General features: G+C 35.2%; 3 protein-coding genes across 3 annotated transcripts in view; all 3 read right to left on the bottom strand.

Annotated features, from left to right (window-relative positions):
• Positions 1–1,246, bottom strand: part of LOC142337850 (growth hormone-inducible transmembrane protein-like) — a 193,548-nt gene extending 192,302 nt beyond the window's left edge. Inside the window, exon 1 of the mRNA XM_075387407.1 lies at positions 1,241–1,246. The gene's annotated coding sequence lies outside the window, so the exon portion shown is untranslated. The remainder of the gene's footprint in view (positions 1–1,240) is intronic.
• Positions 1,247–2,676: 1,430 nt separating this feature from the next.
• On the bottom strand, positions 2,677–12,609 carry LOC142338623 (uncharacterized). Its single transcript, XM_075388460.1, has 3 exons — positions 12,362–12,609; positions 4,970–5,193; positions 2,677–3,052 (listed from the first exon to the last, which is right to left on the bottom strand). Exons 1-3 carry the CDS (start codon positions 12,602–12,604, stop codon positions 2,776–2,778), a joined length of 744 nt encoding a protein of 247 aa, XP_075244575.1. The 5' UTR covers positions 12,605–12,609; the 3' UTR covers positions 2,677–2,775.
• A 4,837-nt stretch (positions 12,610–17,446) lies between these two features.
• LOC142338144 (uncharacterized) overlaps positions 17,447–27,478 on the bottom strand; it is a 116,887-nt gene continuing 106,855 nt past the window's right edge. Inside the window, exons 15-18 of the mRNA XM_075387779.1 lie at positions 22,443–22,608; positions 19,513–19,654; positions 18,631–18,792; positions 17,447–18,063 (exon numbers count right to left, since the gene is read on the bottom strand). Of these exons, the coding sequence (XP_075243894.1) occupies positions 17,941–18,063; positions 18,631–18,792; positions 19,513–19,654; positions 22,443–22,608 (593 nt within the window). The 3' untranslated portion in view covers positions 17,447–17,940. The remainder of the gene's footprint in view (positions 18,064–18,630; positions 18,793–19,512; positions 19,655–22,442; positions 22,609–27,478) is intronic.

The raw sequence follows: 27,478 nt of genomic DNA, 5'->3' as shown, positions 1-27,478 counted from the left end.
TTCGTAGCTTTTTAAAACTATCAGCTATCTGTTTATTTGTGCACCTAGATATAGAGTGACCATTACTTCTACAATAATCACAGAGTCTAGCACAGTTAGGTCTGCATTCGATGTTTGGGTCTCTTGGCCTCGAAGTATCTAAAGCACTTACTTCGTTGCTATTGAATAGACTGGTTCAACCATTGGTTTTGCTCTCAAGTGTTTTAAGTTTATCTAGTCATGTAGCTCAAAAAATTCTGTTGTTACAGAAAATGTTAGGTCTTTTACAACCAAGTGATCAACGAATTGTTTCCAGGCTATTGAAGGATTTTCAAAAAGTTTTTCAGGCGCTTTGCGTTTTAATCCTTGCGGCCTTAAACCTCTCATAGCAAAATCTATGTACTTTTGAATTCGTTGTCTTTGTTGAATTTCATTCTCTTTCCTTATATTCTCAATGCCTTCAATACATTGTTGGTATCTTTTCTCGCCAAAATTTATCAACTCCACTCTTTATTCTATGTAGATAGTTCTTTATTATTTCTGCTTCCTGCCTGAATGTGTTCTCAACCTCAAGTCTAAATCTGAATTGGTCTCCATCATCAGTGAATCTCTTTAGAAACTCATCTTTTAAAATATTTCAATCTGTGGTATCTGTAACTTCACTTTCGAACCATTCTAGTGCTGTATCAGTCGAAAGTGAGCTGAATAAGGATTGTTGCCTTTTATCATAGCTTCTTAGTGCAGCGGGTGGGATAGGCCTAGTTCCAATTGAAGTGAGTATTTTCTTCTACAGAGCTCCAAAAAGAAATGGCATCCAGGTTAGGATCATTGCCTGAGAAGGATACAAGTGAAAGGTTTGGATGTGCTATGGGAGTTTCAGGTGGGGGGACAGTAGCTGGTGGGGGACTGGTACTACCAGGACCAGACATTACTTAAGAGGACTGAAATTGTTAATTGATCGACTGTTAAGAACAGAAAAACTTACCCTCAAATGAGACCTTTTGATTAGTTAGCGTAGACAAGTTAATTTTAAGGCCTCTAATAATTTAATTGAACAATTTAATTTTTACGCCTTTCTAATAGTTTATTTAGACAATTTAATTTTAAAGTCTCTCTAGACCACTAATTATACTGCTGGTCCGTACAATAGGTACTTTAATTACGGGGTTAATCGCGGCACCACATTTATAATTTGAGAGTTCAACCTCTAGTTCTACTTTTGGTATGAGTTAAGTATTAAAGAAAATTAAATGCAAATATGATTTAATAAGTTATGTTAAACAGCAACAAATATGAGCCGAGCATGAAGGGATAGATTAGTTAAGTTATTAGGCTGCGATAGCACTGGTTAGCACATGTTGAAATATTTAAAGCTAACTTGTAACTTAGATGGAATTTAAGAGAAGTTAAGTTGAACTTACCTGATTTCCAAAATTGTGCTAAGTTAAAATTTTATGACTTAAGAGAATTCTTAGTTACGAACTAGTCACAAAATATTCCAAGTTAAAATCTATCTCAAGTAAGTTGAGATTAAAGCGAGCAAGTAAGTTGAGATTTAAGCAAGGGATCAATACGGGAGTATGATTTAAATCTGAAGTTATCGGGGACCAAATTGTGTGATAGTGCGTGGTGGTTGAGCGTACAAGCTCCTTTTATACTTGCGGACACGTGTCTCTCTAGAATCATATTGGATAGAGATAACAGTGTCGACAGAACTATCAAGGTTAAGTTGGTGTTTTCAAAGTGGTGTGATATAATCACGTCATGGTATTCTCAGCTCGAGTTAGTGATCTCAAAATATTAGTTTATTCAAAACTATTTGTAGTTTGTTCACATGTTAAGTTGGACTTTGTCCTAATCAAGTTTGTGCTTCACGCACTATAACGTAAATTCTGCAAATAGGACTAAGATGATCAAACAGTGTTACTGAGCGTAGCACACTTCAGTACACAGAGATTATTGACCACGGTCCTCTGCATCTATTCAAATTTGTCTAGCACTTCTTTAAATTAAATCCTTCGAATGGTAAGTAATCTTCAAATAGCTTATCCGACAATAATTTATATTATTTCCACCAATAAGATATCAATTAAATCTAACCAGAAATGGAATAAATTCTAATCAAATCAAAGCTTAGACATTAATGATTGTCAGCCTCCAAGATGTTCTGCTTTTGTTTTTCTCAGGAAGTGAGACAAGCAGTAAAGATTGCGCTCAATCAGCAAGATAGAAAACCGAATTGATGACTCACTGGCAAAAACACATCAAATGAACAAAGCAGAAAAATGCTGCGACCAATCAGTGAGATATTTCATAAAAAGCCGATTGTTCTATTCATTTCTAATTCAGAACCGATTAATTTTTGGTCTTAATTTCCCAATAAGATAACTTGTAAATTGACTCGTGGAAATCAGGACCCATTAATGATCAACTGCTGTAAAAACAATCTGATAGCACTTCAAAGAAAAAGTGTTCAAACCTAAATTTATTCATGTTCAAACCTCGGATTTCTTTATGGTTCAAGTTCAAACCTCTTCTCACTTTGTAAATTTTATTTAAGCTAATCCCTCGATCCGGGCGCAACAACGTTAGCATTTTAGTAATGCTTACCACTAAAACGCAAGAACAAGTTTATCCCTACTTGAGTTATTCGAATAGAAAGACACCAAGGCGTAGTATCTATTTATCTAATTTGTAAAATGTCTGCCAAGCTGCCACAAACGTAAAGAAGAATTTTGACAAAAATTACCTGGGGAAAGAAAATCTAACAGAAATTAAGCTCAATTTAACAACTGTTTAGCTGCAGATGGTAGTCGTAGAGCGGCTGTTGCCGCGAATAATAGTTTCCGTTCTGCAGTTCTGGCCCATTCCGCCACCAGTCGAGAAACTGAAAGACTCGAATGAGCCTCCACCATCATCCATGTCACCGAATCCATCAAAGAATCCGTCAAATCCGCCAAAACCATCCGCCTCCCCATGATGGAACGCATGACCTCTTGCAGCTCTCTCATGATTCTCTCTGTGTCTTCTCTGATGATCTTCGTGAAAATTGGAATGTTGGAAATGGTGATTCCTGAATTATATAAACAAAAATTAGAACGAACTCAATTCAATTTCCTCTTAGTTCAGAGAACACCTAAGACAAAATTTGTCCTGATTCCAAAAAAAGGAAAACTTAAGTCGCATAGTTCGTCGGTCGTTCCTTACATAAAATACTTCGATGTTGCTCTTAAATGTGTGACAATTTCAGTAATCGTTAACTCGGTAATCGAGTTTAATTACACGGTAAGCGTACAAAAACCAGATATACCTAATTAAAAATGCACTTTCTTTGTAATTAAAACGCAGTAGATTACTCAAGCCAAAATACATCGCCGCCAATCATTGGATGCTAAATGCCGAATATGTAAAAATCAATATCTATTTGTATGGCCTTAATTTAAACATAGCGGCCAGATTGCCGAAAAATAGCCACCATTGACGCTCTTGATGCAAATCCGGATTGAAACAGAAAAAAAAGCAGAGACAAATTGCCCCAATTTTTTTCTGCTTTTTTTCAATGTGAAAAAATTTTCTAATTTGGCGTGCAGTTTCAGTTGGATTCTAAAACTATACTTATTTCAGCTTCTAAACTGAAAGCTATTAAGCTTAATACTAACGTCAGCTAGCAAACACTCTAATGAACTTTGATAACCTAATTCTCAATGACTTGATGACCCAGCTTTATCGGTTTATCCCGTCTCTTTTGATTTTGATTTTTTGACTTTGACAGTATTCACATTGCGTAATTGAAGGCGTGAAAGAATTTCAGTTGAAACAGTGAGTGAGGTAAAACAAGAGTATTTTAAAAAATATTGCAGGACAAGTCCTTAAATGCCATTCAAAGAATTTTCATTGACTAAACAAAAACTAGACCTAGAACGGACTATGACTGAAATGGGAAAACCATTTCCAAAAAAATCAAATAGAAAATTTAAAAAAAAAAACTGAAAATCAATGTCAAAACGTCGCATGTAAACAAAAAACCACTAGTGTCTTTGGTTCAGACAAATACTAGGCCTGGATTGAACTAGGAATGGATTGAGAAAACCATTTAGAAAAATCCGATCCAAAAAACTGAAAAAGACAGTAAAATTCAAAATGAAATTGCCATATTTGAACAAAAAAGCACTAGCGAGAAAGCGATTTTTTGTTCAATGTTCAAGCCCACTTTTTCACTCTACTTTAAAATTAGAGGAAAAAACTTTCACGCCGCAACACCACTCGCTGATTTTTATGATTTTTTGGCTTTGATTTTGATTTTTTGACTTTGACAGTATTCACATTGCGTAATTGAAGGCGTGAAAGAATTTCAGTTGAAACAGTGAGTGAGGTAAAACAAGAGTATTTTAAAAAATATTGCAGGACAAGTCCTGAAATGCCATTCAAAGAATTTTCATTGACTAAACAAAAACTAGACCTAGAACGGACTATGACTGAAATGGGAAAACCATTTCCAAAAAAAATCAAATAGAAAATTAAAAAAAAAACTGAAAATCAATGTCAAAACGTCGCATATAAACAAAAAACCACTAGTGAGAAAAAGAAATTTGGTTCAGACAAATACTAGGCCTAGATTGAACTAGGAATGGATTGAGAAAACCATTTAGAAAAATCCGATCCAAAAAACTGAAAAAGACAGTAAAATTCAAAATGAAATTGCCATATTTGAACAAAAAAGCACTAGCGAGAAAGCGAATTTTTGTTCAATGTTCAAGCCCACTTTTTCACTCTACTTTAAAATTAGAGTTAAAAACTTTCACGCCGCAACACCACTTGCTTTTTCGCTCCATTTCCGGTTTCGGCGTGACCAAAATCACTATTCCAATTTGACTTCAAAAATCATGAAAATGTGTGAACATTGAATTGTAAAAAAGAGAGCGCCTATATAATAGCCATTGAGAGGCTGACGGCGGCTATTAAATACAAAAGAGGCGGTTGATATTCGTACCTGAAATGATCGTCAAAGAAACGGTCAAAGAAATCCGAGGAGTGGAACTCAAATCCACCAAAGCCACTTCCTCCTCCTCCGTACTTAGCCTGTCCCGTTCCGTCGAATGCGTTCTCTCCGTACTTATCATACTGCGCTCTTTTTTCCTTATCACCCAGAATTTCGTGGGCTTTGTTGATCAGAATGAACTGCTCTTCGGCCTCCTTAGCATCTTCAGGTTTCACCTGAACACAAGGACTTCATTGAATATTAAACTCAGTCAGAAATGCGATTAAACCGATTTCAATGTTTTTTGACAACAATCTGAGACTTACGACTCCGAACACAAAAATTCGGAGCCCGAAAAACAGAAACTTATAATCTAGGAGCCTATTTTGAGGTAATAAAGAAATCACATACAACCTATAATACCGATTTCTGGAAAATAGCGGCAATTGATGCCCAATGGTCCAAATAGAGATGAACAAGTAACAAAACAGAAAATCGATAGTATGCTTTGAACCAGTACCGAAAATGGGTCCAATATTCGTTCTGATAGACCAATAAAAATCCAGTTCAAATAGAACATCTATTTCATATACTATACAAATAAAATTAGGCTAATGACTTCTATTAATATTAATTTTATATTACTTAGTTACCGTATCTCTGACAACTTTGGCTTCTGCGTGTGGTCAGTAATCCCAACTCTTAAGCTGTTCTTTTACTATTGGCAAGGTCGTGTTTTCAATTATTTTTTATTTGCGATGGTACTGATGCGGGAGGGAACGTAGTGTTTTTTGGCATTTTATTGTCGCTAAGAATGAAAGTGCAAGTAGAAAGTTTTGGGCTTACAGTTATCACATGGATGTGTTCTGCCCCCCAGTGCTTTTTATGCCCCACGTAACAAATTATGCGTTGTTTTATATCTCGTTCCTAATATTCAGAGCTCGTTCCTAACATTCAGACTTAAAATATTCAGATCCCAAGGGCTTTAAAACATCTGCTGGGCCGTAAGAATATTTGGATCTTTTCCGTTTGTGCCCCCCCCAGCTTAGTGGGCGCATATTATTTGCACCCCACAGACGCAAATAATATGCGCGTCTGTGGGGTGCTTTGAACCAGTACCGAAAATGGGTCCAATATTCGTTCTGATAGACCAATAAAAATCCAGTTCAAATAGAACATCTATTTCATATACTATACAAATAAAATTAGGCTAATGACTTCTATTAATATTAATTTTATATTACTTAGTTACCGTATCTCTGACAACTTTGGCTTCTGCGTGTGGTCAGTAATCCCAACTCTTAAGCTGTTCTTTTACTATTGGCAAGGTCGTGTTTTCAATTATTTTTTATTTGCGATGGTACTGATGCGGGAGGGAACGTAGTGTTTTTTGGCATTTTATTGTCGCTAAGAATGAAAGTGCAAGTAGAAAGTTTTGGGCTTACAGTTATCACATGGATGTGTTCTGCCCCCCAGTGCTTTTTATGCCCCACGTAACAAATTATGCGTTGTTTTATATCTCGTTCCTAATATTCAGAGCTCGTTCCTAACATTCAGACTTAAAATACTCAGATCCCAAGGGCTTTAAAACATCTGCTGGGCCGTAAGAATATTTGGATCTTTTCCGTTTGTGCCCCCCCCAGCTTAGTGGGCGCATATTATTTGCACCCCACAGACGCACGTGCAATATTTTAACAAAATGATCTACTAAGTAATGGCACATACTCAGTAACTGGGCGCATAACGTACTGGGGGGGGCACAAACGGAAGAGACCCGAAAATTTTTAAGACAATTTTGGAAGCGTTTGCTGTTTTATTGTTTTATTGCAGAAATAAATACATAAATTGCCCATTCAGTTAAAGACGCCTGGACCTGTTGAGGTTAAAACGTACCTGATCTATTTTCTTGATTGTATTCAAGAGACTGAAAGACGGTTCGGTTAACAAATTTTCTTTAAAAAATGATTAAAAAATTAAGTTTTTAAGCGAAAGTTCCAAAATGGTAACTTTTGCGATTTTCACCTCGGAAACGTCGATAACAACTTGTTGCACAAGCAGAACAATACCTACGATTTTATTAGGTTTGAAAACGGAAAAAAAGTAAGAAACTTAGCAAAAAGAATTAAAATCCTACTTTTTGCATTTTTTACTGGGGTATAACTGCTGCGAAATGTATTTTACGCTTAATCAATTCAACATCAAAGCTATCTCACAGCTCATAGGTTTTGATAAATGCCAAGCTATCTTTGGTGCCCACTTTCTCGACTGTTGATATTTCTGCACAAATGAATAAACTTGTTAAGAAGAGAAAAAAGTGGCAACTGCACATTGAAAAAAGATTAAGCTGATTAAGATATCTTGTTGCTATCTTGAAGCTACACACAGCGCTTAGCTTTGTCACACACCGCTTAGCTTTGCCACACACCGCTTAGCTTTGTTCTAAAATAGCCGCTCTCTTTGCTTTGCTCTAATGTTCTAAAACGCTATTTACCATTGAGTGACGCAATTTTTTTTATTTGCTCTTCTGTTAAACATTGATGTTCATTAACTGATTTTTTCTTTTTGCTTCCGTGACACAATTTCGATTCTCTATTTGCATCACTTGGAAAAATGATTGACAAACAAGCATACATGAGCCTCTCAAAGGAGGAGGCGTTCAAAATTTTTGATAAATTACAAATAAAGTTAGAGGAAAAAGATATGTTTATCAAAGATGTTATTACCAAATATGCTCAAAAGATGCTTGATGGTGGATCAATAGTGCACGATGACTCAGCCAGGACTCTGGAGACTGGAATCCAAGCATGACCAGGAATCAATGTACAAATGAGCACGCAAACGGACGACTTTGAGAAAGTAACAGCCTTCCAAAAAAAACCGTTTCGAGAGGAGACTCGAAATTTAGTTTTGGGAAGTAGCATAATCGCTAAATTGGAATTTGATAAAAACAATTCAAATTGATTTTGCTGTACATCCATACTGGTGATCCACCACAAACGACAAATTAAAGGTTGTAAGTGAGTATGAAGACAGAAAAATTGAAACGCTAATACTACAAGACGGCACGAACAATGTTATTAAACATCATCAAAAAAGTGCACAAGACCACTTTGCAGATCATGCGAAACTCGTTTAAAAATGTAGTGAAAAGTTCCAACCACAAGTATTTGTTGTATGCGAAGTTCCTCCTCTTGCATTGACGAGTTTAATGAGCTAATACATAGCACATACAGTAAACAAAAATGGATTTAAAATCTTGAATGTGAACAAAAATATTAAAGATGAAGGAATTAGTATCGACCAAACAGAAGACAACAAAGTTGGATACAACTATTTATTCTATGATAATGTGCACCATAACTATCGATTTGGAGTCCCGTTGGATGCTGTCACATTTGATACTTAGCTAAAACGGTCGAGTAGACATTAACGTTCCACCTAACAATAAAGTGCAAACTCATTTACAGGGCCGTTCAAATGACGTTAAATACGCAAAAGCAATCAAAATCCAATTCAACACGCAACACAGATTTAATCCGTTATATGGCTCGAATGTTTGACAACACCAAAATAATCCAATATATGCTGCTAATGCGTCACATGCTCAATATTGCAACTCAACTGCCCTGAACTACTACAACTATTGATGACACTACAGGACTGAAAAAACTGTTTACGGAAGCGTAGTAATAACAATTTTTGTGATCAGACTTATGCTGTATCTGGCCCAAAAAAGTTTTTTGCCCTCTTCCTTCTATTGACCTCAAAATATCCCGCGTCAAAAAAGAAAGAGAAATCAAACCAATTGTGTCATAAAAAGACTGTATGCAAGGGCCTCTCTTATAAATTTACTTCAACAGTAAAACTAACTGCAACTTTTCTAATTACTCTGAATTTTACTTCTTTTCTTTTCATATTAATCAATCTCCTTAGATCTGGTGACATTGAAACAAATCCAAGACCAATTTTGTCTCAAACTCAGACCCAAAATATACCTCAAAAGGCGCAAAAAAACTGACTTTTTTGCTTGAATTGTCAGAGCACCTCTAAAAAAACTTTTCACTTGAAACAAATGATAATAACATAAACGAACTGTATTTTTTGCTTCACGGAGACCTGGTTAACGAAATCTGAGGAGGAGAATTTCTGCAATTCTTCCCTATACGATTATGTATGCCTCCGCAACGACATGTCAGCATCGATGTCTGACAATAAGAAAAGGGGGAGGAGTTATGGCACTAGTTCCAAATTTTCTGTCGCCAAAAATAAGGCATGATCTGAACAAATTTAGCCCACAGTTTGACTGGAATTAAATAAATCTCACCATCGCAAATAAAAAACAAGTTTTACTAAATAATTCTTACTGCTTGCTTTTAAACGAATTAGCTTTAAACTTTGACTTTGCTATCACTGAAAATAGCAGATAAATGTGACAGGCGATTTCAACATTGATTTTCTAAAAAAGGGAGAACGAGGAAAACTGTGTACAGTAACTACACCTTATGGACTACAGGTTCAGAATAACAAAGAACCAACAAGAATCTCCGACGACTCAAAAAATCAAACATTAATTGATTATCTCATATGTAAACCAAGCTTATTTGAAAAAGTTTTCATTTGTGATACTAACCTAAAAAGTGACCATTTTGGTGTTGTTGAAATTTTTAACTGCTATGCAAAAACAAAATAACCCCGATTAATTAGGTATATTCATGACAAGAGCAACAATAAAAAATCAAGCTGCCAAACATCTGTAAGGGAACTTTTATATAACAACAACTTGAACCCATCTCAAGTGGTTGAAGTTTTTGATTATCTTCTAGCGCAAGTACTAAATTACCATACGCCTCTCAAAAAATACTTTATACGAAACAATAAAAGTAGTTTTAACTGGCTGATAAAAGGCTAAGTAGAAGAACTAGAAAGTCTCTTGAAATTTCCAGAGACAAATTTTTAAACGAAGAAAACAACAAAACATTTTTTAAACTAAAGCAAGATGCTTTAACATCAGAAAAAAATGATTTCAACAAAGTTTACGCAGATCTCATTGAAGCTGCGGGAACGGACAGGCAAAAATGGCAACTGATAAATCAAATACTGAATGAGAGAAAAACGCAAACGGACATTAAATGTTTGAGAACCGTTTTCGGAGACTACATAGCGGATATTATAAAATGGCAAACCTTCTTGATTTTCTCAACTTGGCCAATACAAAAGACCGGAAGTTTACAGGGGCCTTAGAGACGAAAAAAAGCCTTCAAAACGAACAATCAGTTTCCGTTTTGTCACAGAAAACGAATGTCACGACGCCTGACGTCATCTCAAGGTAAGTAAACAACAAGGCCCTCCATCGATACCAGCATGGGCACTTAAAGATGCAGCGTCGGAACTTGTTCCACATCTGTCATTCAGAATAAATCAATCTATCAAAGAACTAAGTTTTCCAATATCTTTTAAGAAAGCCAATGTAATACCACTTTTCAAAAAAGGAGACAGAGGATCCAGACAACTATAGACTAGTTTCACTCACACCATGTATATCAAAAATTTTTGAAACTCTTCTCAGAGGACAAATTGTAGATTACTTATGGAGTGAAAAGCTCATCACCAAAACGCAATATGGATTTAGAAAAATGTTTTCAACCACAGATGCAATCACGTACTGTACGCTCAGAAACTGATAAAAGTAAGTATGTATCTGCTGCCCTACTGAATTTATCCAAGGCTTTCGACTCCATAGACCACAAAATTCTTGATGAAAAATTAGATATGATAGGTTTTAATACATCGTCTAGACTATTAATCAAAAATTTTCTGTCCCATCGCGAGCAGCAAGTAAAAATACAAAACATTCTATCGGATCCAGTTGAACTCACAAGAGGAGTTCCTCAAGGAACGGTCCTTGGTCCACTGCTGTTCAATTTATACATAAATGACATGCATAAATACCTTGACAACGAAACAGAACTAATTCAATATGCTGATGACACAATCGTTCTCACATCTAATACCTTAATCAAAGATGGCAAAAAAAACTTAAGAAATGGAACGCAAAAATTAAATACGTTTTCCCACTCAAATGGGTTAAGTCTCAATAACTCTAAAACAGAATTCAGTTTTGGCAAAACAAAACGAACTACCAATACACATATGGTTGTTGACAATGTAGCCATTGATGACACAAGCAATCAAATACTTAGGCGTCCACATTGATAGATAATTAACTTTCCAAGAAGAAACAAAACACATACTAAAAAAATGGCTGCCGGTATTACGACTATTTATACAAAAAGAAGAACAATTCCAGACAATATGAAAAAACTCATTCTCAACTTATTAGTTTTGAGTCAAATACATTATGCAGCAACCATCATTCAGTCTATCAACCAAAATCTTATTCTAACACTGGACAGACAACTTAATTGGGCAGTTAAAGCTAGCTTCTTTAGAAAAAAGTTCGATTCATCTAGAGATCTGAAAGTAAAGCATAAAATCCTTCCTATGCATTATTTTTTGAAATTAAAGCGAATAAATTACATCTGGAAGATTAAAACCAACCAACTGCCAGCATTTGATGAAAGCAGGAGCCGTAAACTTAAAATCTGGAAAATCAACAAAAATGAAAGAACTGGACTCGAGTACTGGGGCTATAAATTCAAAAGCTTAAAACTAGAAAATTCATTTGTTAGAAAAACTTTACAGGACCGGAATTCTTTACCTTGTCTCTTAAGAAAAAACGAAAATAAAAATTTCAAAAAACAAATTTTTAATCATATTTTTGAAGAACTTAAAAGAGACCCTTGCATGCAGTTATAGGATTGTTTATCTTGGAAATTTGTAAGGTTTCAAAACTAACTTTTCTTGGGTTCCAATTTGAATAAATAAAATTTTTTCAGTAATGGCATTGCTATTATTTTTGATACTTTGCACTGCCATTTTGTTTTGCGCAATCTACTCATTTGTTTTTGCACAGCAATAATGGATTGAATTCAGTGTTCTTTTTTAGCGTAAAATCTTTTGGTTGAAAAAACTCGTCCCTGATAGTTATTCGAACCCGAGACATCCAGGATAGCAGTCAGACATCCTTGTTGTTACAACCTTGCTACGACCTTGTTGTTACTCAATCGCTAACAATCATTTTAACATGATCGAGAAACTTCATTTCAGAATGAGAGCAATTGAAATCACGAAATGAAGAAGTGAAGCTTGAAAAAGTCAATTGAGAAGTCATCGAATGTTCGAGAACAAAAGCGCATCAAGCGAAAATATTGCATTGAAAAAGGCCAACACGTTCACAATAATGGCTTCAAATTCCGTTCGAGAGCAATTCATAATGCGTTACCGATAATTTATGCTTTTGAATTTAGCTTTCCGAACAACAGTTGTCAAACTTCACAGGCATACCTTATCTGGATGATACTTGATGGCCAATTTTCGATATGCTTTCTTGATCTCTTTGTCAGTAGCGGTCTTTGGCACTCCCAAAATGGCATAAAGATCCTTTTTACTGCTGTTTCCTCCTTTTGACGACTTGTTGGCGGAATCTGATTGGCTGACGAAGACAGTAAGAATGATTATGCCGATGTTAAGTACTGCGGGTGATAATAAAAGGTTACATCCACTTTTTAGTCTCATTTCGACATGCATACAACTAATCTGAAAGGACAAGACCAAATTAATCTTTTTGATGTTCTCAATAAGCAAAATGATTTTGTAAGTCACCAGCAATTTAAAACGGAAATTGAAAAAAACTCCAAAACTTCTTCACATTTAAAACGCAAAACCAGCCTGGTCACTTTTAAAACTTCAGAACATAAATACTGGTGGCTACGACCTCATTATTGTGGGGGCGATTGAAGTTTGAAGTTTTTGTTTGGTTCATTTTTGGAGATCGATACAAGACCCATACAAAGCTACGGATAGTTACAAGGAGGGTTGTTCGAACTTATCCTTTTTTCATTGAACTTTCGTTTGATATCAATATTATTTTCGAAGAGATACGCAGGTGGTACAATTGCAAAATACTTGAAAAATGAATCAAGCCTTGAGGAGGGCTAATTTAAGTTTTCAAGATCGCTTTTCAAATCTTTCACGCATCGTATACGTATATTTGCATAAATATGTATCATATTCATTGTGAATTATGTGATCAGTCCCGTAAAATTGATACGAGAACTTATCTAAAAAGCAAGTTGAAAATCACGTTAAAAAAGACCCAGAAGAGCAGGCTAACCCAAGAAAGGCAGGGAGTTAAAGAGTAAACAATTTTTTCTTTTTTTGTTTGAACAAAGCATTCGTCACTATGATGATTTATTTAGTTTTCCTCTATGCATATTCTATGAAGCTCATATAACGGATAAGTTGTCGGAAAATATCCACCACTGACCTCCTTCAACGTCAAAAAGTATTGAAACAGAAAAAAATAGGAATGGCATTTTTCAAGCACATTTAAGTGTGTAGATTGGAGCGCAAGTAGATGCGTAATAACACTGAGCGCAACTTCTCAATTGAAGGTTATTCATCTCAATACAATTATCAAGCAGCATTCAGTCTAATGCAATATTATTACTTCATTGAATTCTTTTCTGGGCTTTACATTATGAGAAAAATAGTGGCAAAGTTCAAAAAGCCATTGTATATTTAAAAATCAAACATTTTTAAAAGTCAAAACGACCATAATCTTTCGAGAAAAGAAACAAGATACATTAATTCGGGACTGCTGAGGAAGCCAGCTGGTCCTATCAACATTGAGCTTTGAGTTCAATTGTTCTGTTTTTTAATTAACGTAAAAAACAACGTTTTTTTTTAAAAAGACCGACTGATTACAATTCGAAATACTTGTGCATTGTAATAGTCCAGGATTGGAGTAAAATCAGCCTTGCTATTTCTGTTTGTCCATTATGAACAATCATTTGTTTTGAATGTTATTTATCCAGATAATTTGTTAGTTAAAAGATCAAAAACAAATGCTGCGGTTTTGATAATCACAGAGTAAAGTTAGCAAAAAACTGCAATATTTTAATTCCAGATTACTCTAAATGGACGTGGAAATAAAACTAGCTCCCTTTGTAGTTTAGAAAGATTGTGTCAGTTGTTTTTGGGTGTGTACGTCCGGCAAATTTCATCAAAGTGGACTAAAGTAGCTTATTTCGTGCAATTTTTGATGAAAGAGGCTGATTTTTGAAATATTTAGCCAAAAATTTGAATCAAAATAGTCAACAAAACTTTTTTGACTTTAAAAATATAATCAACAGAATTATTGTTAACAATTTTTACATATTTTAGCAAAATTGACGAAATTTTTCTCAGAAATTTCGGGAAATGTGAAAAAAATAACGCTAACAGGTCTAATATTCAACAATTTAAACCACGATAACTCGCTATACAGAATGAAAGTCAAAAAAATCTTCTAACTCCAGATTCTACGCTGGATGGGCTTTGTAATGATACCACTGACAACTCTACGATGAATATTTCGATCGGTCAAAATTGTCTGAACAAAAAAAATCATTTGAGAATATAATTCCTCCCCGCTCAAAAGGGGTCGAAACAAAAAAGACCTACATTTAACTACCTTCTCGTAGTAATAAAACACATGTGCCTCGACAAACAATTTATGCAACGGAAAGTTTATACCAAAAAACAAAAAGAAACATTTTTAAAGTCAAAACGACCATAATCTTCCGGGTAAAAAACCAGATACATTAATTCGGGACTGCCTAGGAAGCCAACAGGTTCTATCAACATTGAGCTTTGATTTGAATTGTTCTGTTTTTTAATTAACATAAAAAAAATCGAATTTTTTTAAAAAAGACCGACTGATTACAATTCGAAATACTTGTGTACTGTAACAGTCCAAGATTAGACCAAAATCACCCTTGCTATTGGTGTTTGTCCATTATGAACAATCATTTGTTTTGACTGTTAATGATCCAGATAATTTGTTAGATAAAAGATCAAAAACAAATGCTGCGGTTTTGATAATCATAGAGTAAAGTTAGCAAAACACGGCAGACTTTTAATTCCAGATTACTCTAAATGGAAGTAAAATAACACTAGCTCCCTTTGTAGTTTAGAACGATTGTGTTAGGTGTTTTTGGGTCTGTACGTCCGGCAAATTTAATCAAGGTGGACTAAAGGAGCTTAACTCGTGCAAATTTTGATGAAAAAAGCTTATTTTTGAAATATTTAGCCAAAAAGTTTAGCCAAAAAAATGAATCAAAGAAGTCAACAATACCTTTTTGCCTTTAAAAATAAAATCAACAGTATTATTGTCAGCAATTGTTACATATTTTAGCAAAATTGACGAAATTTTACTCAGAAATTTCAAGAAATGTGAAAAAAATAACGCAAACCGGTCTAATATTCAACAATTTAAACCACGATAACTTGCTCTACAAAACGAAATTTAAAAAATCTTCTAACTCCATATTCTACTCTGGATGGGCTTTGTAATGATACCACTCACAACTCTCTAGGATGAATATTTCGATCGGTTAAAATTGTCTGAACAAAAAAATCATTTGAGTATGTAATTCCTCCCCTTTCAAGAGGGGTCGAAACAAGAATAGCCCACATTCAACTACCTTCTCTTAGTAATAAAACACATGTGCCTCGACAAAAAAATTTATGCAACGGAAAGCTTATACCAAAAGACAAAAAGAAAAACATTTTTAAAGTCAAAACGACCATAATCTTTCAAGCAAAAAACCAGATACATTAATTCGGGACTGCTTAGGAAGCCAACAGGTTCTATCAACATTGAGCTTTGCTTTAAATTGTTCTGTTTTTTAATTAACATAAAAAAATCGCATTTTTTTTAAAAAGACCGACTGATTACAATTCGAAACACTCGTGTACTGTAACAGTCCAAGATTGGACAAAAATCACCCTTGCTATTGCTGTTTGTCCTTTATGAACAATCATTTGTTTTGAATGTTATTGGTCCAGATAATTTGTTAGATAAAAGATCAAAAACAAATAATGCGGTCTTGATAATCATAGAGTAAAGTTAGCAAAAAACGGCAAAATTTTAATTCCAGATTACTCTAAATGGAAGGGGAAGTAAAATTAGCTCCCTTTGTAGTTTAGAAAGATTGTGTTAGTTGTTTTTGGGTGTGTGCGTCCGCCAAATTTCATCAAAGTAGACTAAAGGAGCTTATTTCGTGCAATTTTTGATAAAAGAGGCTGATTTTTAAAACATTTAGCCAAATATTTTAGCCAAAAAATTGAATCAAAACAGTCAACAATATTTTTATGACTTTAAAAAAATCAACAGTATTACTGTCAACATTTTTTTACAAATTTTAGCAAAATTGACAAAACTTTAGTCAGAAATTCCGGAAAATGTGAATAAAAATAACGCAAATCGGTCTAATATTCAACAATTTAAACCACGATAACTCGCTCTACAGAACGAAATTTAAAAAAAATCTTTTAAATTCGATATTCTACGCTAGATGGTCTTTTTAATGATACCACTCACAACTCTACGATGAAAATTTCTATCGGTCAAAATTGTCTGAACAAAAAAACCCATTTGAGTATATAGTTCCTCCCTCCTCAAGAGGGGTCGGAACAAAAACCGCCTACATTCAACTATCTGCTCGTAGTAATAAAACACTTTTGTGCAAAGAAACCAAAATGAGAATTAAGTTTCTGAAGATCTGTAATTTTCATATAAATTTGACATTGAGTTTCATTTATTTCCTTTGCAGCTTTGCTGACAATTTCATATTGGCATGTAAAGTTCAGGCAATAATGTCTATTAATAAATTGAAATAGAAACGTTTAGGGGTCCTTAAATTTCGAACCGTAAAGAAATTGTTGAATCTTTTTTAAATATTCGATGTGGATTTCAGTAATTTCAATTCGACCTCATAGAGTTTTTTACTTCGTCATTTAACGCTTTCGTATGTTTTTTGTTAAAGACGAATTAAAAACATTTTGCAAACTTTTCAATACAATGATGCTGAAATTCCCTATTTTTCGATTAAATCTTTGAGGCATATGGACATAATTTGAAATGCTGGTGCTTTTTCATTTGAATTATAGTATAGCGTTCAGCAAGGGTTTATTTCCTTTTTCCAATAACTCTCTAGAAAATTACGAGTTTTACAGTGAACAATCATTTTGGAACGCATTTCTAATATAATTTTTATGCACAGTTTTAAACAATCAAACTTGAAATAATTCTATTAATAGGCAGAGAGCGAACATTTACCCGGTGCAAATGTTCGAGATCGATAGATAAGATCTAATTTTCTAATTTAGTATATTCACTTGCAGCCGATTTTCTTTCCGTTCAATTCACATTGTTTTCTTCCGTCAGTTTTAAATAAAATACACCAAATAGAAAGACTGATTTCTTCAGTCTAAACCGCAAATGTTATATTACCGAGCAAAGTCACCAGTACCGGGGTGCAAATGGATAATAAAGGTGTGCAACCACAACAATTTCTACTGTCGCATATTCAACTAAAAGAAACATTAATGAAAAGAGTTCACTTTTCGTATCTTGATCAAAGGAATAACAAAATACTTATGTAACTATGATAGGAGTTTTTCGAAAATGGCGTATAATAATCAGCACCTTATCGGATAAAAAATAGTACATCAAGCGCTCAATCGAAGCACATCAACATTATTTAATTTCATCACTGTCTACAAAAAAGGCAAATCAACAGCGAGACAGAAAATTTTCAAGAAAAAAAAACAAAAATTTATCCATTGCTACTAGTTTCTAGTTGAAGCATATAATATATTTTCTTTAGTTATTCATGATTTTAGCGTGTCAAATTTAATAACATATTACGCGAAGATAATTTTAGCATCAAGCCTAAATACAAAATGAAAATTATATCGCCAATTCAGTTAAAATTGCATTCTCAAGTGAGCTCAAATAACCCGATATGTTTAATTTCGAGCAATTCATCAAAAACTATTACAATCAAATTCAGTATACGTAAACAATGCGCGTGGTGTCAGTGACAATTTCCACAGTTTGGGTGGCACTTGTTGGGGTTTCTGCACTTGCAGCCCCCCGAGGTGTCTCCTCTACCTCCCGGACCCCAGCGAGGACCCTTTGTAGCCCAGCAGATCTCAGTCTAAACAAGCGAAAGGTTATCTTCCGTAAAAAACAATGCTAGCACAAAACTATATTATATTAATCATTCAACCCGGACAAAGCCCGACAAAGTAATCAGCGTTTTCATTCAGTTGTAGATCTTTCCGTAGAAAAATTGATGTCTACAAGATAAAGGTCCAAAAACGTGTTTCACATCAAAATATCTTTGACTAGTGGATTGCCTAGTTTAAAACCGATCTCTGGTTGTTTTTTGCAGTAATATGTACTTCGAAAAATAATTACAGCTAAAAACTAAAATATCAGCTTCTGAAATAAAAACTGAAATAAAAACGGGAATTAAAACTTACAGCTAATAATTGAAGTCTGAAAATACAACAATTAAAGGTGAGATTTTAACTGGAGCACTATTAAACGTCAAAACATTATCAGAATTTGTTAAGAAAACGCCTCGCATATAAAAAAAACAAAACATGGATGCATAGGTACTCCGTTTCGTCACACATACAATTTGCGTCACTACAAGTGAAAATAGTTTAAAATCTGCTAGGAAATTCAAAGGTTCCAGACCATCAAATCACGTTGCTACCTTGCACATGGAGCACTGCATCCAGTCACAGCCACTCTTCTTCTGGACAATAACCTTGCATCCTGGACAGTGGATGGCTTCCCCGTCCTCCACCATCTTGTTCAGCATCGCTTCAGTCGCTTTTGCCGCCTCATCATTGGCCGCCTTCAACTTCAGGTCATCCTGCAGAGAATAAACACACGACTACGATATTTCATATACTTATTCTGTATCTTGGTTTCAATTGGGTAGAACTAGACGCATATCTTTTTCAACGTAAAATTCATCTTTCAAAATTCTCTCAGGATTTCAACCTCAAATTTGGGTATTTTTCAGTTCACTTTGATCATGTACGCGAACATTTTTGTTCCAGAAAGCGATCAGTAAATTTTCGGACACCAACAATTGCTAGTTAACAACTGCTTTCAATCACAAATATAAAATTATGTGTCTAAATTATAAAGCAGCCACCAACTGGATACAATCCGTTACAAATGTACACAAATATCATTCTTTTAGGTTACGTGACGATGAAGTCACTGAAAAAATCTGACATTGATCGAGAAGCGCATAGCCCTTCCACATATAAGCCAGAATTCCGAAGTGACTAACAGAATTACATATCTCTGCTTGAAATAAGCACTTCACAAGGTTTTTAAATGTCGGCAGATTTCAAATGCGGCACTGTGTAGAGGAAATCTGCAATTCTAGAACATGGCACTGCTGAGATCTGGCATTTTAAAAATAGCACGAACGCGTTTCAAGCGTGGTCGGCTATACTTCAGGGAGGTATCACAATCTGAGGGCTTTCGATTTCACTTATAAGACCACTTATCACGTGAGAGGAAGGATGGATCAAAAATGGGAGAGAGTAGGGTTGAACAATGAAGGTATGATACTTGCCTGGTACTCTTTGCAATTCATGGGAGCGTGTATGGCAGCACAAGTGAGACAGTTGACCTTTTGACAGGAAGGACACTCGAAGAAATTGACCTCTTCTGTCACTATACACCACTGTGCACAATCAGCAGTCTTGCAGTGGAAGCTGAACAAACCGCGAAACTTAATTGCATAGAACATAATCGACTAACAAAGAACGAGTTGCTCTAAAAAGACTGACTACCGGTTGGCCTTGGTTGAGTAGATAGCTTAAGCTTAGGGAGGCTACTGAATGAGGGGGGGGGGGTGGTTGCTAACTAAAGGGGTCCAAACTTTACCTCTCAAAACCGACCCTCACGTCATATTATAACTCCCAGCAATTTCGACACAACTGTATTCTTTAACATAATAAGAACTGTACAGACATCTAACGCCCTCGGGCTTCATTTGATACCGATCTACACAGCAAAACGTTAAATCGCTCGGATGAAAAAATGGTGAAGCAAGACATTGCGTAAAAGGGACCAACAGGCGCCAAGCAGCAACAGCAAAAAAGTGAGCAAGCAGCAACAGCAAACACCAAAAGGGACCAACAGCAAAAAAAGTGTGTGTATGAGCAATTAAATTATAAAACAGAAAAAACATCAACTTAGTTAGAAAAAATGTTCCCGTTGCTTTAAAATGATTAACAGGTCGAAAAAGTTTTGACTACATTTTTTCAAGGCTCAAAAAGCAAATTGAGTTTTAAAAGACAGTGGACAAAAAAGCCAATAAGCAGGCAAACCGAATTCTGAATATTGTGTCAATCGAGACAAAAAATTAAGAGCCTTAATCAAGAGGCAATCCATTTAGAAGGGGAATATACCAGAGGCACTTTAGGATGCAAAAAATTCTGACAATGGAGGGGTTCTAAACCTCAACGGGTTGAGCATCCTGAACTGTAACCACTACGATATCCGAGCTATACAATCTCTGCTCTTACAATCGCTTTCATTTTATTACCAGACTTAATTTCTGAACGTTCCCATTTGAAATCAATCACAAAAAAATCATTGTCAAGCGTGATAAAGTCACCTGAGAAGTGAAATAGGACGAATGTTCTAGAAAACGACCGATCGAAAATTTTGCATATAAAAAAGCACAAACGTTTACAAAAATTGCTTTAAACTTCGTTCGCGAGCAATTAAACAACTTAGCTGGTAGATTGCCAGAAAATAGCCGCAATAGCTTCGTAGATCTGCAGTCTAAAAAAACAGCAAAAAGACAGACCAAAAAAATTCGTCTTTTCATTGAAGGCTGATATGTTATAATTTGATTAAAAATCTGTTTAAGTTTTTGCTGCCTCTATTAGCTGCTCTCAAATAACCTTCATTTGAATGACTTACACCCATTTGACCTTATCTCTTTGAATTAAAGTAAATAAAAGTCAATTTCAAAGTGAGGAAGTCATTTTTGAGAGTAAGGTAAGTCAAATGTGACCAAAATTTAATCACGCGAATGAACAAAAAAAAACTCGCTCCAATAAGACCGAAAAATGACGACACGCACGCACTTTAGTTGAAGTTGTATGATAGAATGAACAAAAAGCAGATTTGAATTGGTTATGACATCATATGGTCCTAACAAAAATCGCGACGACGAAATAAAAAAACCAAGAGAAAGCCAATAATAGCCCCAGCTATTGCTGTGCGGCTATTAAAAACATAACCGACTAACGTCGGGCGAATTACTCTCAAACGACCGGCGAGCAGTTGACTTCGTCAGTAGCTAGCAATAGTTAAGTGAGACTAGCTTTGGCTTAATTGAAGGGTCGTGAGGTGAGCGCAGCGTGAGGGGGTGCACATTGGGGCGGTCAACATGGGGGGCAACGATAAGAGCGTGGTCTTTGGCTGCACGGGGGCCCTTACGGCCTGAACGATGTGCAGTAGTAGGAATGGGGGTGAAGTGAGGGGGACCGATGGGGGGGGGGGTCAACTTCTAAGAACCAATCTTCACACCATAAGTATAAGTCTCCAAAACAGTTTGTGAATCGCATACTAGGAGACTAGTGAGCTGAAAGGCTCTAAGAGAACTCAATGCCCACTGGGCGCTACCTGTTTATCCCGTTTTTGAGGACGAAAAGTCAAATGGATCAGACCAAAAATCGGTCCACGAAAAATCGCACAAGAAAGACCAACAGGAATAATATAATTGCTACAAACTTCGTTTGAGAGCAATTAAAAACAACCATAGTATAATACAAGAGACTACTTTAACAACTCTGTGCTAAAAACACTAAAGAAGCAATGCTGGATAATTAATAGACATGAGTGACGTAAATTAGATAGCAGATGCTGAACTGAGTTTGTGGCGACACACAGTACTTTATTGAGCTTGAAAGACTAACTTCAAGTGACCGTAATAATAGTGTCAAGTCAATTAGGGAGTGAGTAAGACATGATAAAAATAAGCTTGCAAAAATAAGTACTCGTTAGAAACACACTTATTGTGAGTGTAACAATTGAGGTCACGCATATAAAAATTTGTTGGGTGAATGTCAAAAGGGGAGTCCGGAAGGTTGAGCTTTTAACCTTGTATTATATTAGCAGTCTCTAACTAATCTATACAAGAAACATAGATAAATAAGAGTTCTCTAAATGTTGATTTCCAATCACCCAAAACAGAACCTAATGTCTCATCGAGTGGTAAAATCAATGGAAACCAATTCTCACCTTTAGTTCTCAATCATCTGTAGAATGTTAACACTCCTCTTGGAGTAGGAAAGACACATGACATAAGAATACAAAGTTTCCATTCGTCTGAGATCAATTAAAAACTTGTTTATCTGTATATTGCAACAGTTGATTTTATTCCACCAGCTGCGATCGAAACGTTACACTGATGTGGAGAAATGAGATATACAATGTAATTCTCCAAAATTCTGCGCCAGAACTAAATTTAGTGATGCAACACACCTGTTAGGTTCCGCAGCTTCTGCCTGAGAGACGGCAGCCTGTAGCAATTTGTCAAAGTTCTCCTCACTCAACAGAGCTCTCATTTCTGACTGCTCCACTAGTTGTTCACACGCATTGCCATCATCGTCTGTGATTGGACACTTTATGTTTACCCCGTTCTCACTAGCTTCAAACAGAAAAAATTATAAAATTTCAAGCTTTCGAAAAAAATTTCCCGAAATCATCAAAGGCATTCTTTTTTGGTTTAGAAAACAAAAAAGCAGCACTAATCAATCTCTTAAATTTCATAGCTAGATATAAAAAAAATCTGCCAATTAAATATATTTGTTGTTCCGTCTGCGGGGGAAGGATACTCAGCAAACATAAGAAGACGAAACAACTAAACTGAAAAGCTGGCTCAAAGTTACTACAAATTTCCTGAAACATAAAACAAACCCGACAGATTGCCGGAAAAAAGCCACCGTTGATTTCCATGACCAAGATTGGGATTGAAAGAAGAGAAAAAACTAATTAAAAGAATGATTTTTGTACAAAAAATTTTTTTTTGAGTGCAAACTAATTTGATGACATTTTGCAGCTGAACATACTCCGGTTTCGCAGTGAGACAACACACAACACAGGGGCTAAATGAATACCAATAATCATTAGAGATGGTAACTAAAAACAAAGAATTTCTAGAGAATTTTCATTGACTAAATAAAAACTGACTATGAGTGAATTGGGAAAACCATTTCCAGAAACAATCAGATCCACTAAGTTTAAAAAAACTGAAAAGCAAAATCAACATAGCGCATGCGAACAAAAAAAACAACTAGCGAGAAAGCGAAATTTGGTTCAAACAAAAATTGGGCCTAGAATGATTTAAGAATGGATTGGGAAAACCCCAAGAAAACAAATCCGATCCAAAAAACCGAAAAAAACAGTAAAAATCAAAGAAAAATTTCCGCATGTGAACAAAAATCACTAGCCAAAAAAGCGAATTTTTGTTCAAACACCGTTTTCTCACTTTACTTTAAAATTAGAGTAAAAAATTCACGCCTCAAAGCCACTCGCTTTTTCGCTCCACTTCCTGTTTCGGCGTGACCAAAATCACAACACCAATTTGACTTCAAAAATCATGAAAATGTGTGAACAGATCTTAAACAGCGCCCCAATACAATTCAAATTCTTTGAATTGTAATAAAAAATAGGAGCGCTATAATAGCCGGCTGAAGCTGAGGCGGCTATTAATCAAACCTCATTAACATAGCCGGCAGATTGCCGGAATAGCTGCGAAAGAATAGACCTGCGTGCCATATAATAGAGATAGAAACAGAAACAGATCTAAATTGAAAAAAAAATCGACGCCGCTCAAAAAACTAAGTAAAAAACATTCAGCGATAAATTAATAAAGCTTGTTAAAATTCATTCCGCAGAAGCCTCTTATTAGGGACCTTAACTGCACAAATGAGTTCCTTTGACCTTAAACAAATTCAAACTAAACTTAAGTTTTAAAGTCCAAAAGTCATTTTATTGACTGAGGTAAGTCACGTATGATCATAATCTAATCACGCAAATAACCTAAAAACTTTCGCTAAAGCGAGTAAGAAATGACGTCACGCGCGCAAATGCCGTTAGTGAGAGGAAGAAGTCATTCAGAAAATTTGACTTTTTCAGCTTTGCTGTGTGAACAAATGTAAAACGAAAAAAGAGCGTCAGACGACGAAACAAAAAAAAAACCAAGAGCACCGCAATATAGCTTCGCTCAGCTTACAGCTTCGCAGCTATAAAAAATCAGTTGGTGGTTCTTATACGATTACATGCACGTAAAGTGAAGGTCATTTGCAACTATGCAGCTATTTGAGATAACTTTGTTTAAAACTTTTGCTCGCTTCGTTTTAACTATTCCAAGTCAGCTGGCTGGAGCAATCGTTCAGTACAACTGAAAGCAAGAATGACAGAAGTATAGGTTCGAATCGTCAACTTGTATTGATATATTTCCGCATCAGTTTGAACTGTTTTAACCAAATGTCCTCATTTCTATTGCAAATATTACAACATCTATGTCGACAGAAAAACACACAGTCGCCTAGTCATTGGGATACAGCAGAATCAAAATAGTTTTTGAGATGATAATTACGTAATAGATTGAACTTTTGTTCAGGAAAAGCAACAAAAGAACCTGAAACATAGTGTCGACATATGTTCACACACTGGGCTATAAACTTGACTCGACCTTTTCAGGCCAACACAACCCAATCCAGTCAACAGTGACTCTCTGACTAGCTACAGGCTGCAACTCAAGAAATACTAACATTCAGCTAATCTCTTGAATTACATCTGAAAATAAGATAACAATCAGGTACAAAAATCACATACTGAGTTCTGAGGTAAGTTGTACGTTTTCTTTTAGCACTGGTGCTCACGCAAAAGCCTTCACCATAGAAACTAGTTCAGTGTAAATTAATAGAATTTACGCCACAGAAACCAGAATTTTTGAAGTTGGCATTTTGCAGTCAGACACCAATATTATATTAAAAATTCATTAACTTTTATCTATTTGATGTTCTCCCCAAATATCAAACTGTAAATGTCTCATTAAAAATCGCAAACGAGACTGTTAAATAGATGCTTGAAAAAATTAATAATTATTATCATTTCAGAGAAAAGATGACAAATCGACTGTCCCTTTCGATTATATTGGTGCTGGCAGCTTTCATTTTGTTGACAATTCTTCAATCGACAGGTAAGCAGAGTTTGCGGTTTCAACCATATCAATGTAGAATCCATATCAATGGTAATCTAATTAGTACAAACAATAACTATCTAATTGTAGCTAATGAATTATATTCAATTAAGAAAAACTGATAATCAAGTTTACTTATTCAAATATTTTTCGTGATGGCTAAATTTTGATTTCAGCCTATCTCAAAAAAGTATATTCAAAACATGCAGTTTAACAACAATAACTAGAGTAGTTAATTTCTGCGTAAGCGATGGAAAAAAGCTGCCCCACCCCCATTTTATTATTAAACCAATATTTCCAAACTCCTTTTCACGAGCATTTAACGGCTGCTTTTCTGACGACTATGGCCACCTGTTTGTGTCGTATAAAATTGTAACTGGGTGCTACTGCAGCGGCTGCCAAGAATATTGAGGTTGTGATTCATCTGAGGTTTCATCACACAGCGTCACAAATGATACTAATTATTTCTATTTTTAGTTGCGTACAATCACGAATTCTACATGAGGTGTTGCCAAGGTTGCAGAAGAATGCCAACTCCTCAAGCCAGAGCCATATGCTACGCGGCATGCATGGCCCAAGCAGCCCCAATGCCTCCTTAATTCCCAACATCAAAGATCAAGTGATAACATAAACCACGAGCAGAGAATTACACGACACCTTAATGAGAGCTAGCTCACATATTGATCATGAGGCACAATTTGACAATCCAATGGCCTATTTGATGATGTTTTCTCTGGACTGATCCTCATTGGAAATCTTGATTAACGAACTTTGATTTATATGATGTCTGTTATTCTGATCATCAAGAAAAATTCATCATTATTTTTAAGTTACATTTAAATGAACCATGTACATTTGGACTCTCTTCAGTAGATCAAAAACGTCAATTGCGTCAGATGTGAGCATTTTTTTCAGTTTAATTCAAGTTTATTTACAAAATATTTTTGACGGCTATTTTTAATGTGTGCGCAATTCAAGTCACATATATAGTTGATCAAATTCTAACTAACAAATTGCGGCTGTCAAGCTCGCCTATTAGCATATGAAATCTATATCACAAGGGAAGACTTTCACTGAATATTAGGAATCGAAATAATCACGCTAATGGTTGGAAAACGAAAGAAAACCTCATAAAAGAGATAAATTGACCGAAGATTTTTCTGTTTTTTTTTCAGTGTCAAAAAAAGTTCTAATTTGGCGTGCAGTTTCAGTTGGATTCTAAAATTAGACTTAATTCAGCTTCGAAACTGAAAGCTAATAAGCTTAACACCAATGCCATCTAGCAAACACTCTAATGAACTTTGAAAACCTAATTCTCTATGATTTAATGACTTTATCGGTTGATCCCGTCTCTTTTTATTTTGATCTTTTGAATTTGACAGTATTCACCACATTGCATTATTGAATGCTTGAAAAAATTTAAGAACAATTTAGACGCAACAGTGAGTGAGGTAAGTCAAACGTGAAAATCGTGACATATGTAAAACGAAAAACGTGACCAAAAAGTAAAGCGAATTTTTTTAAAGAGAGAGAGAGAGAGAGAGAGAGAGAGAGAGAGAGAGTGCCGAACTAATAGCTGTTGAGATTGCGGGAAAAAAACCAATTGATTACCATGACTCCGATTGGGAATGAACCAAGTAAAGGTATAATACAGCTGGCAGATTTCCATAAACAAAGCTGCAATAGCGTCGCAGTCTCAAAAGAAAGACCTGAAAATTTTTGCAAACATACTGGCTTTTCTGAACATTGTTGCGATGAAAACAACTGATTTAGACATATATACTGCAAAGCTGCCTTCAAATAACCTACAACTAGAGTATTCCTAATTAAATCATCTATTAAAGACAGCAAAAGTAATGTTGCGATAGAGCAAAATTCAATTTAAGAGAGGTATATTACGAGTGACCAAAAACTTAAGCACACAAAAGATCAAAATCTCGCTCCAATATCTAAACCATCAATTCAAATGGTCAATCAAAAGAATGTGAACTACAATCAAAAGGAAAGAATTGACCAATGACCTGACAAAAAACAATTTTACAACAAGATCTAATTAAGGCTGTCAACAAATCCCAAGACCCTATATGCAAAAAATGACAAAATTCTAAATAGAGAATCTTTTTTCAAGATTCATCTTTTAAGAAACACTGAAATTAACAATGCTTTATGAAAGCGTTGATACTACACATCCTTAAAGAATATCACAACCTTGTGGCAATCGATGAGCGACAAAGCGAGACAAGGTCAAAAATTAAAACAGGTGAAAATCAGAATGCCTTTGTCAGTCAGTGACGTCAAAGTAAGAGAGCAT

This window comes from Convolutriloba macropyga, chromosome 4, assembly GCF_964194025.1.
Source record: "Convolutriloba macropyga chromosome 4, txConMacr16.3, whole genome shotgun sequence".
Taxonomy (NCBI): domain Eukaryota; kingdom Metazoa; phylum Xenacoelomorpha; order Acoela; family Convolutidae; genus Convolutriloba; species Convolutriloba macropyga.
The sequence above is the reverse complement of the archived record's forward strand: the minus strand, read 5'-3'. Positions and strand labels throughout refer to the sequence as shown.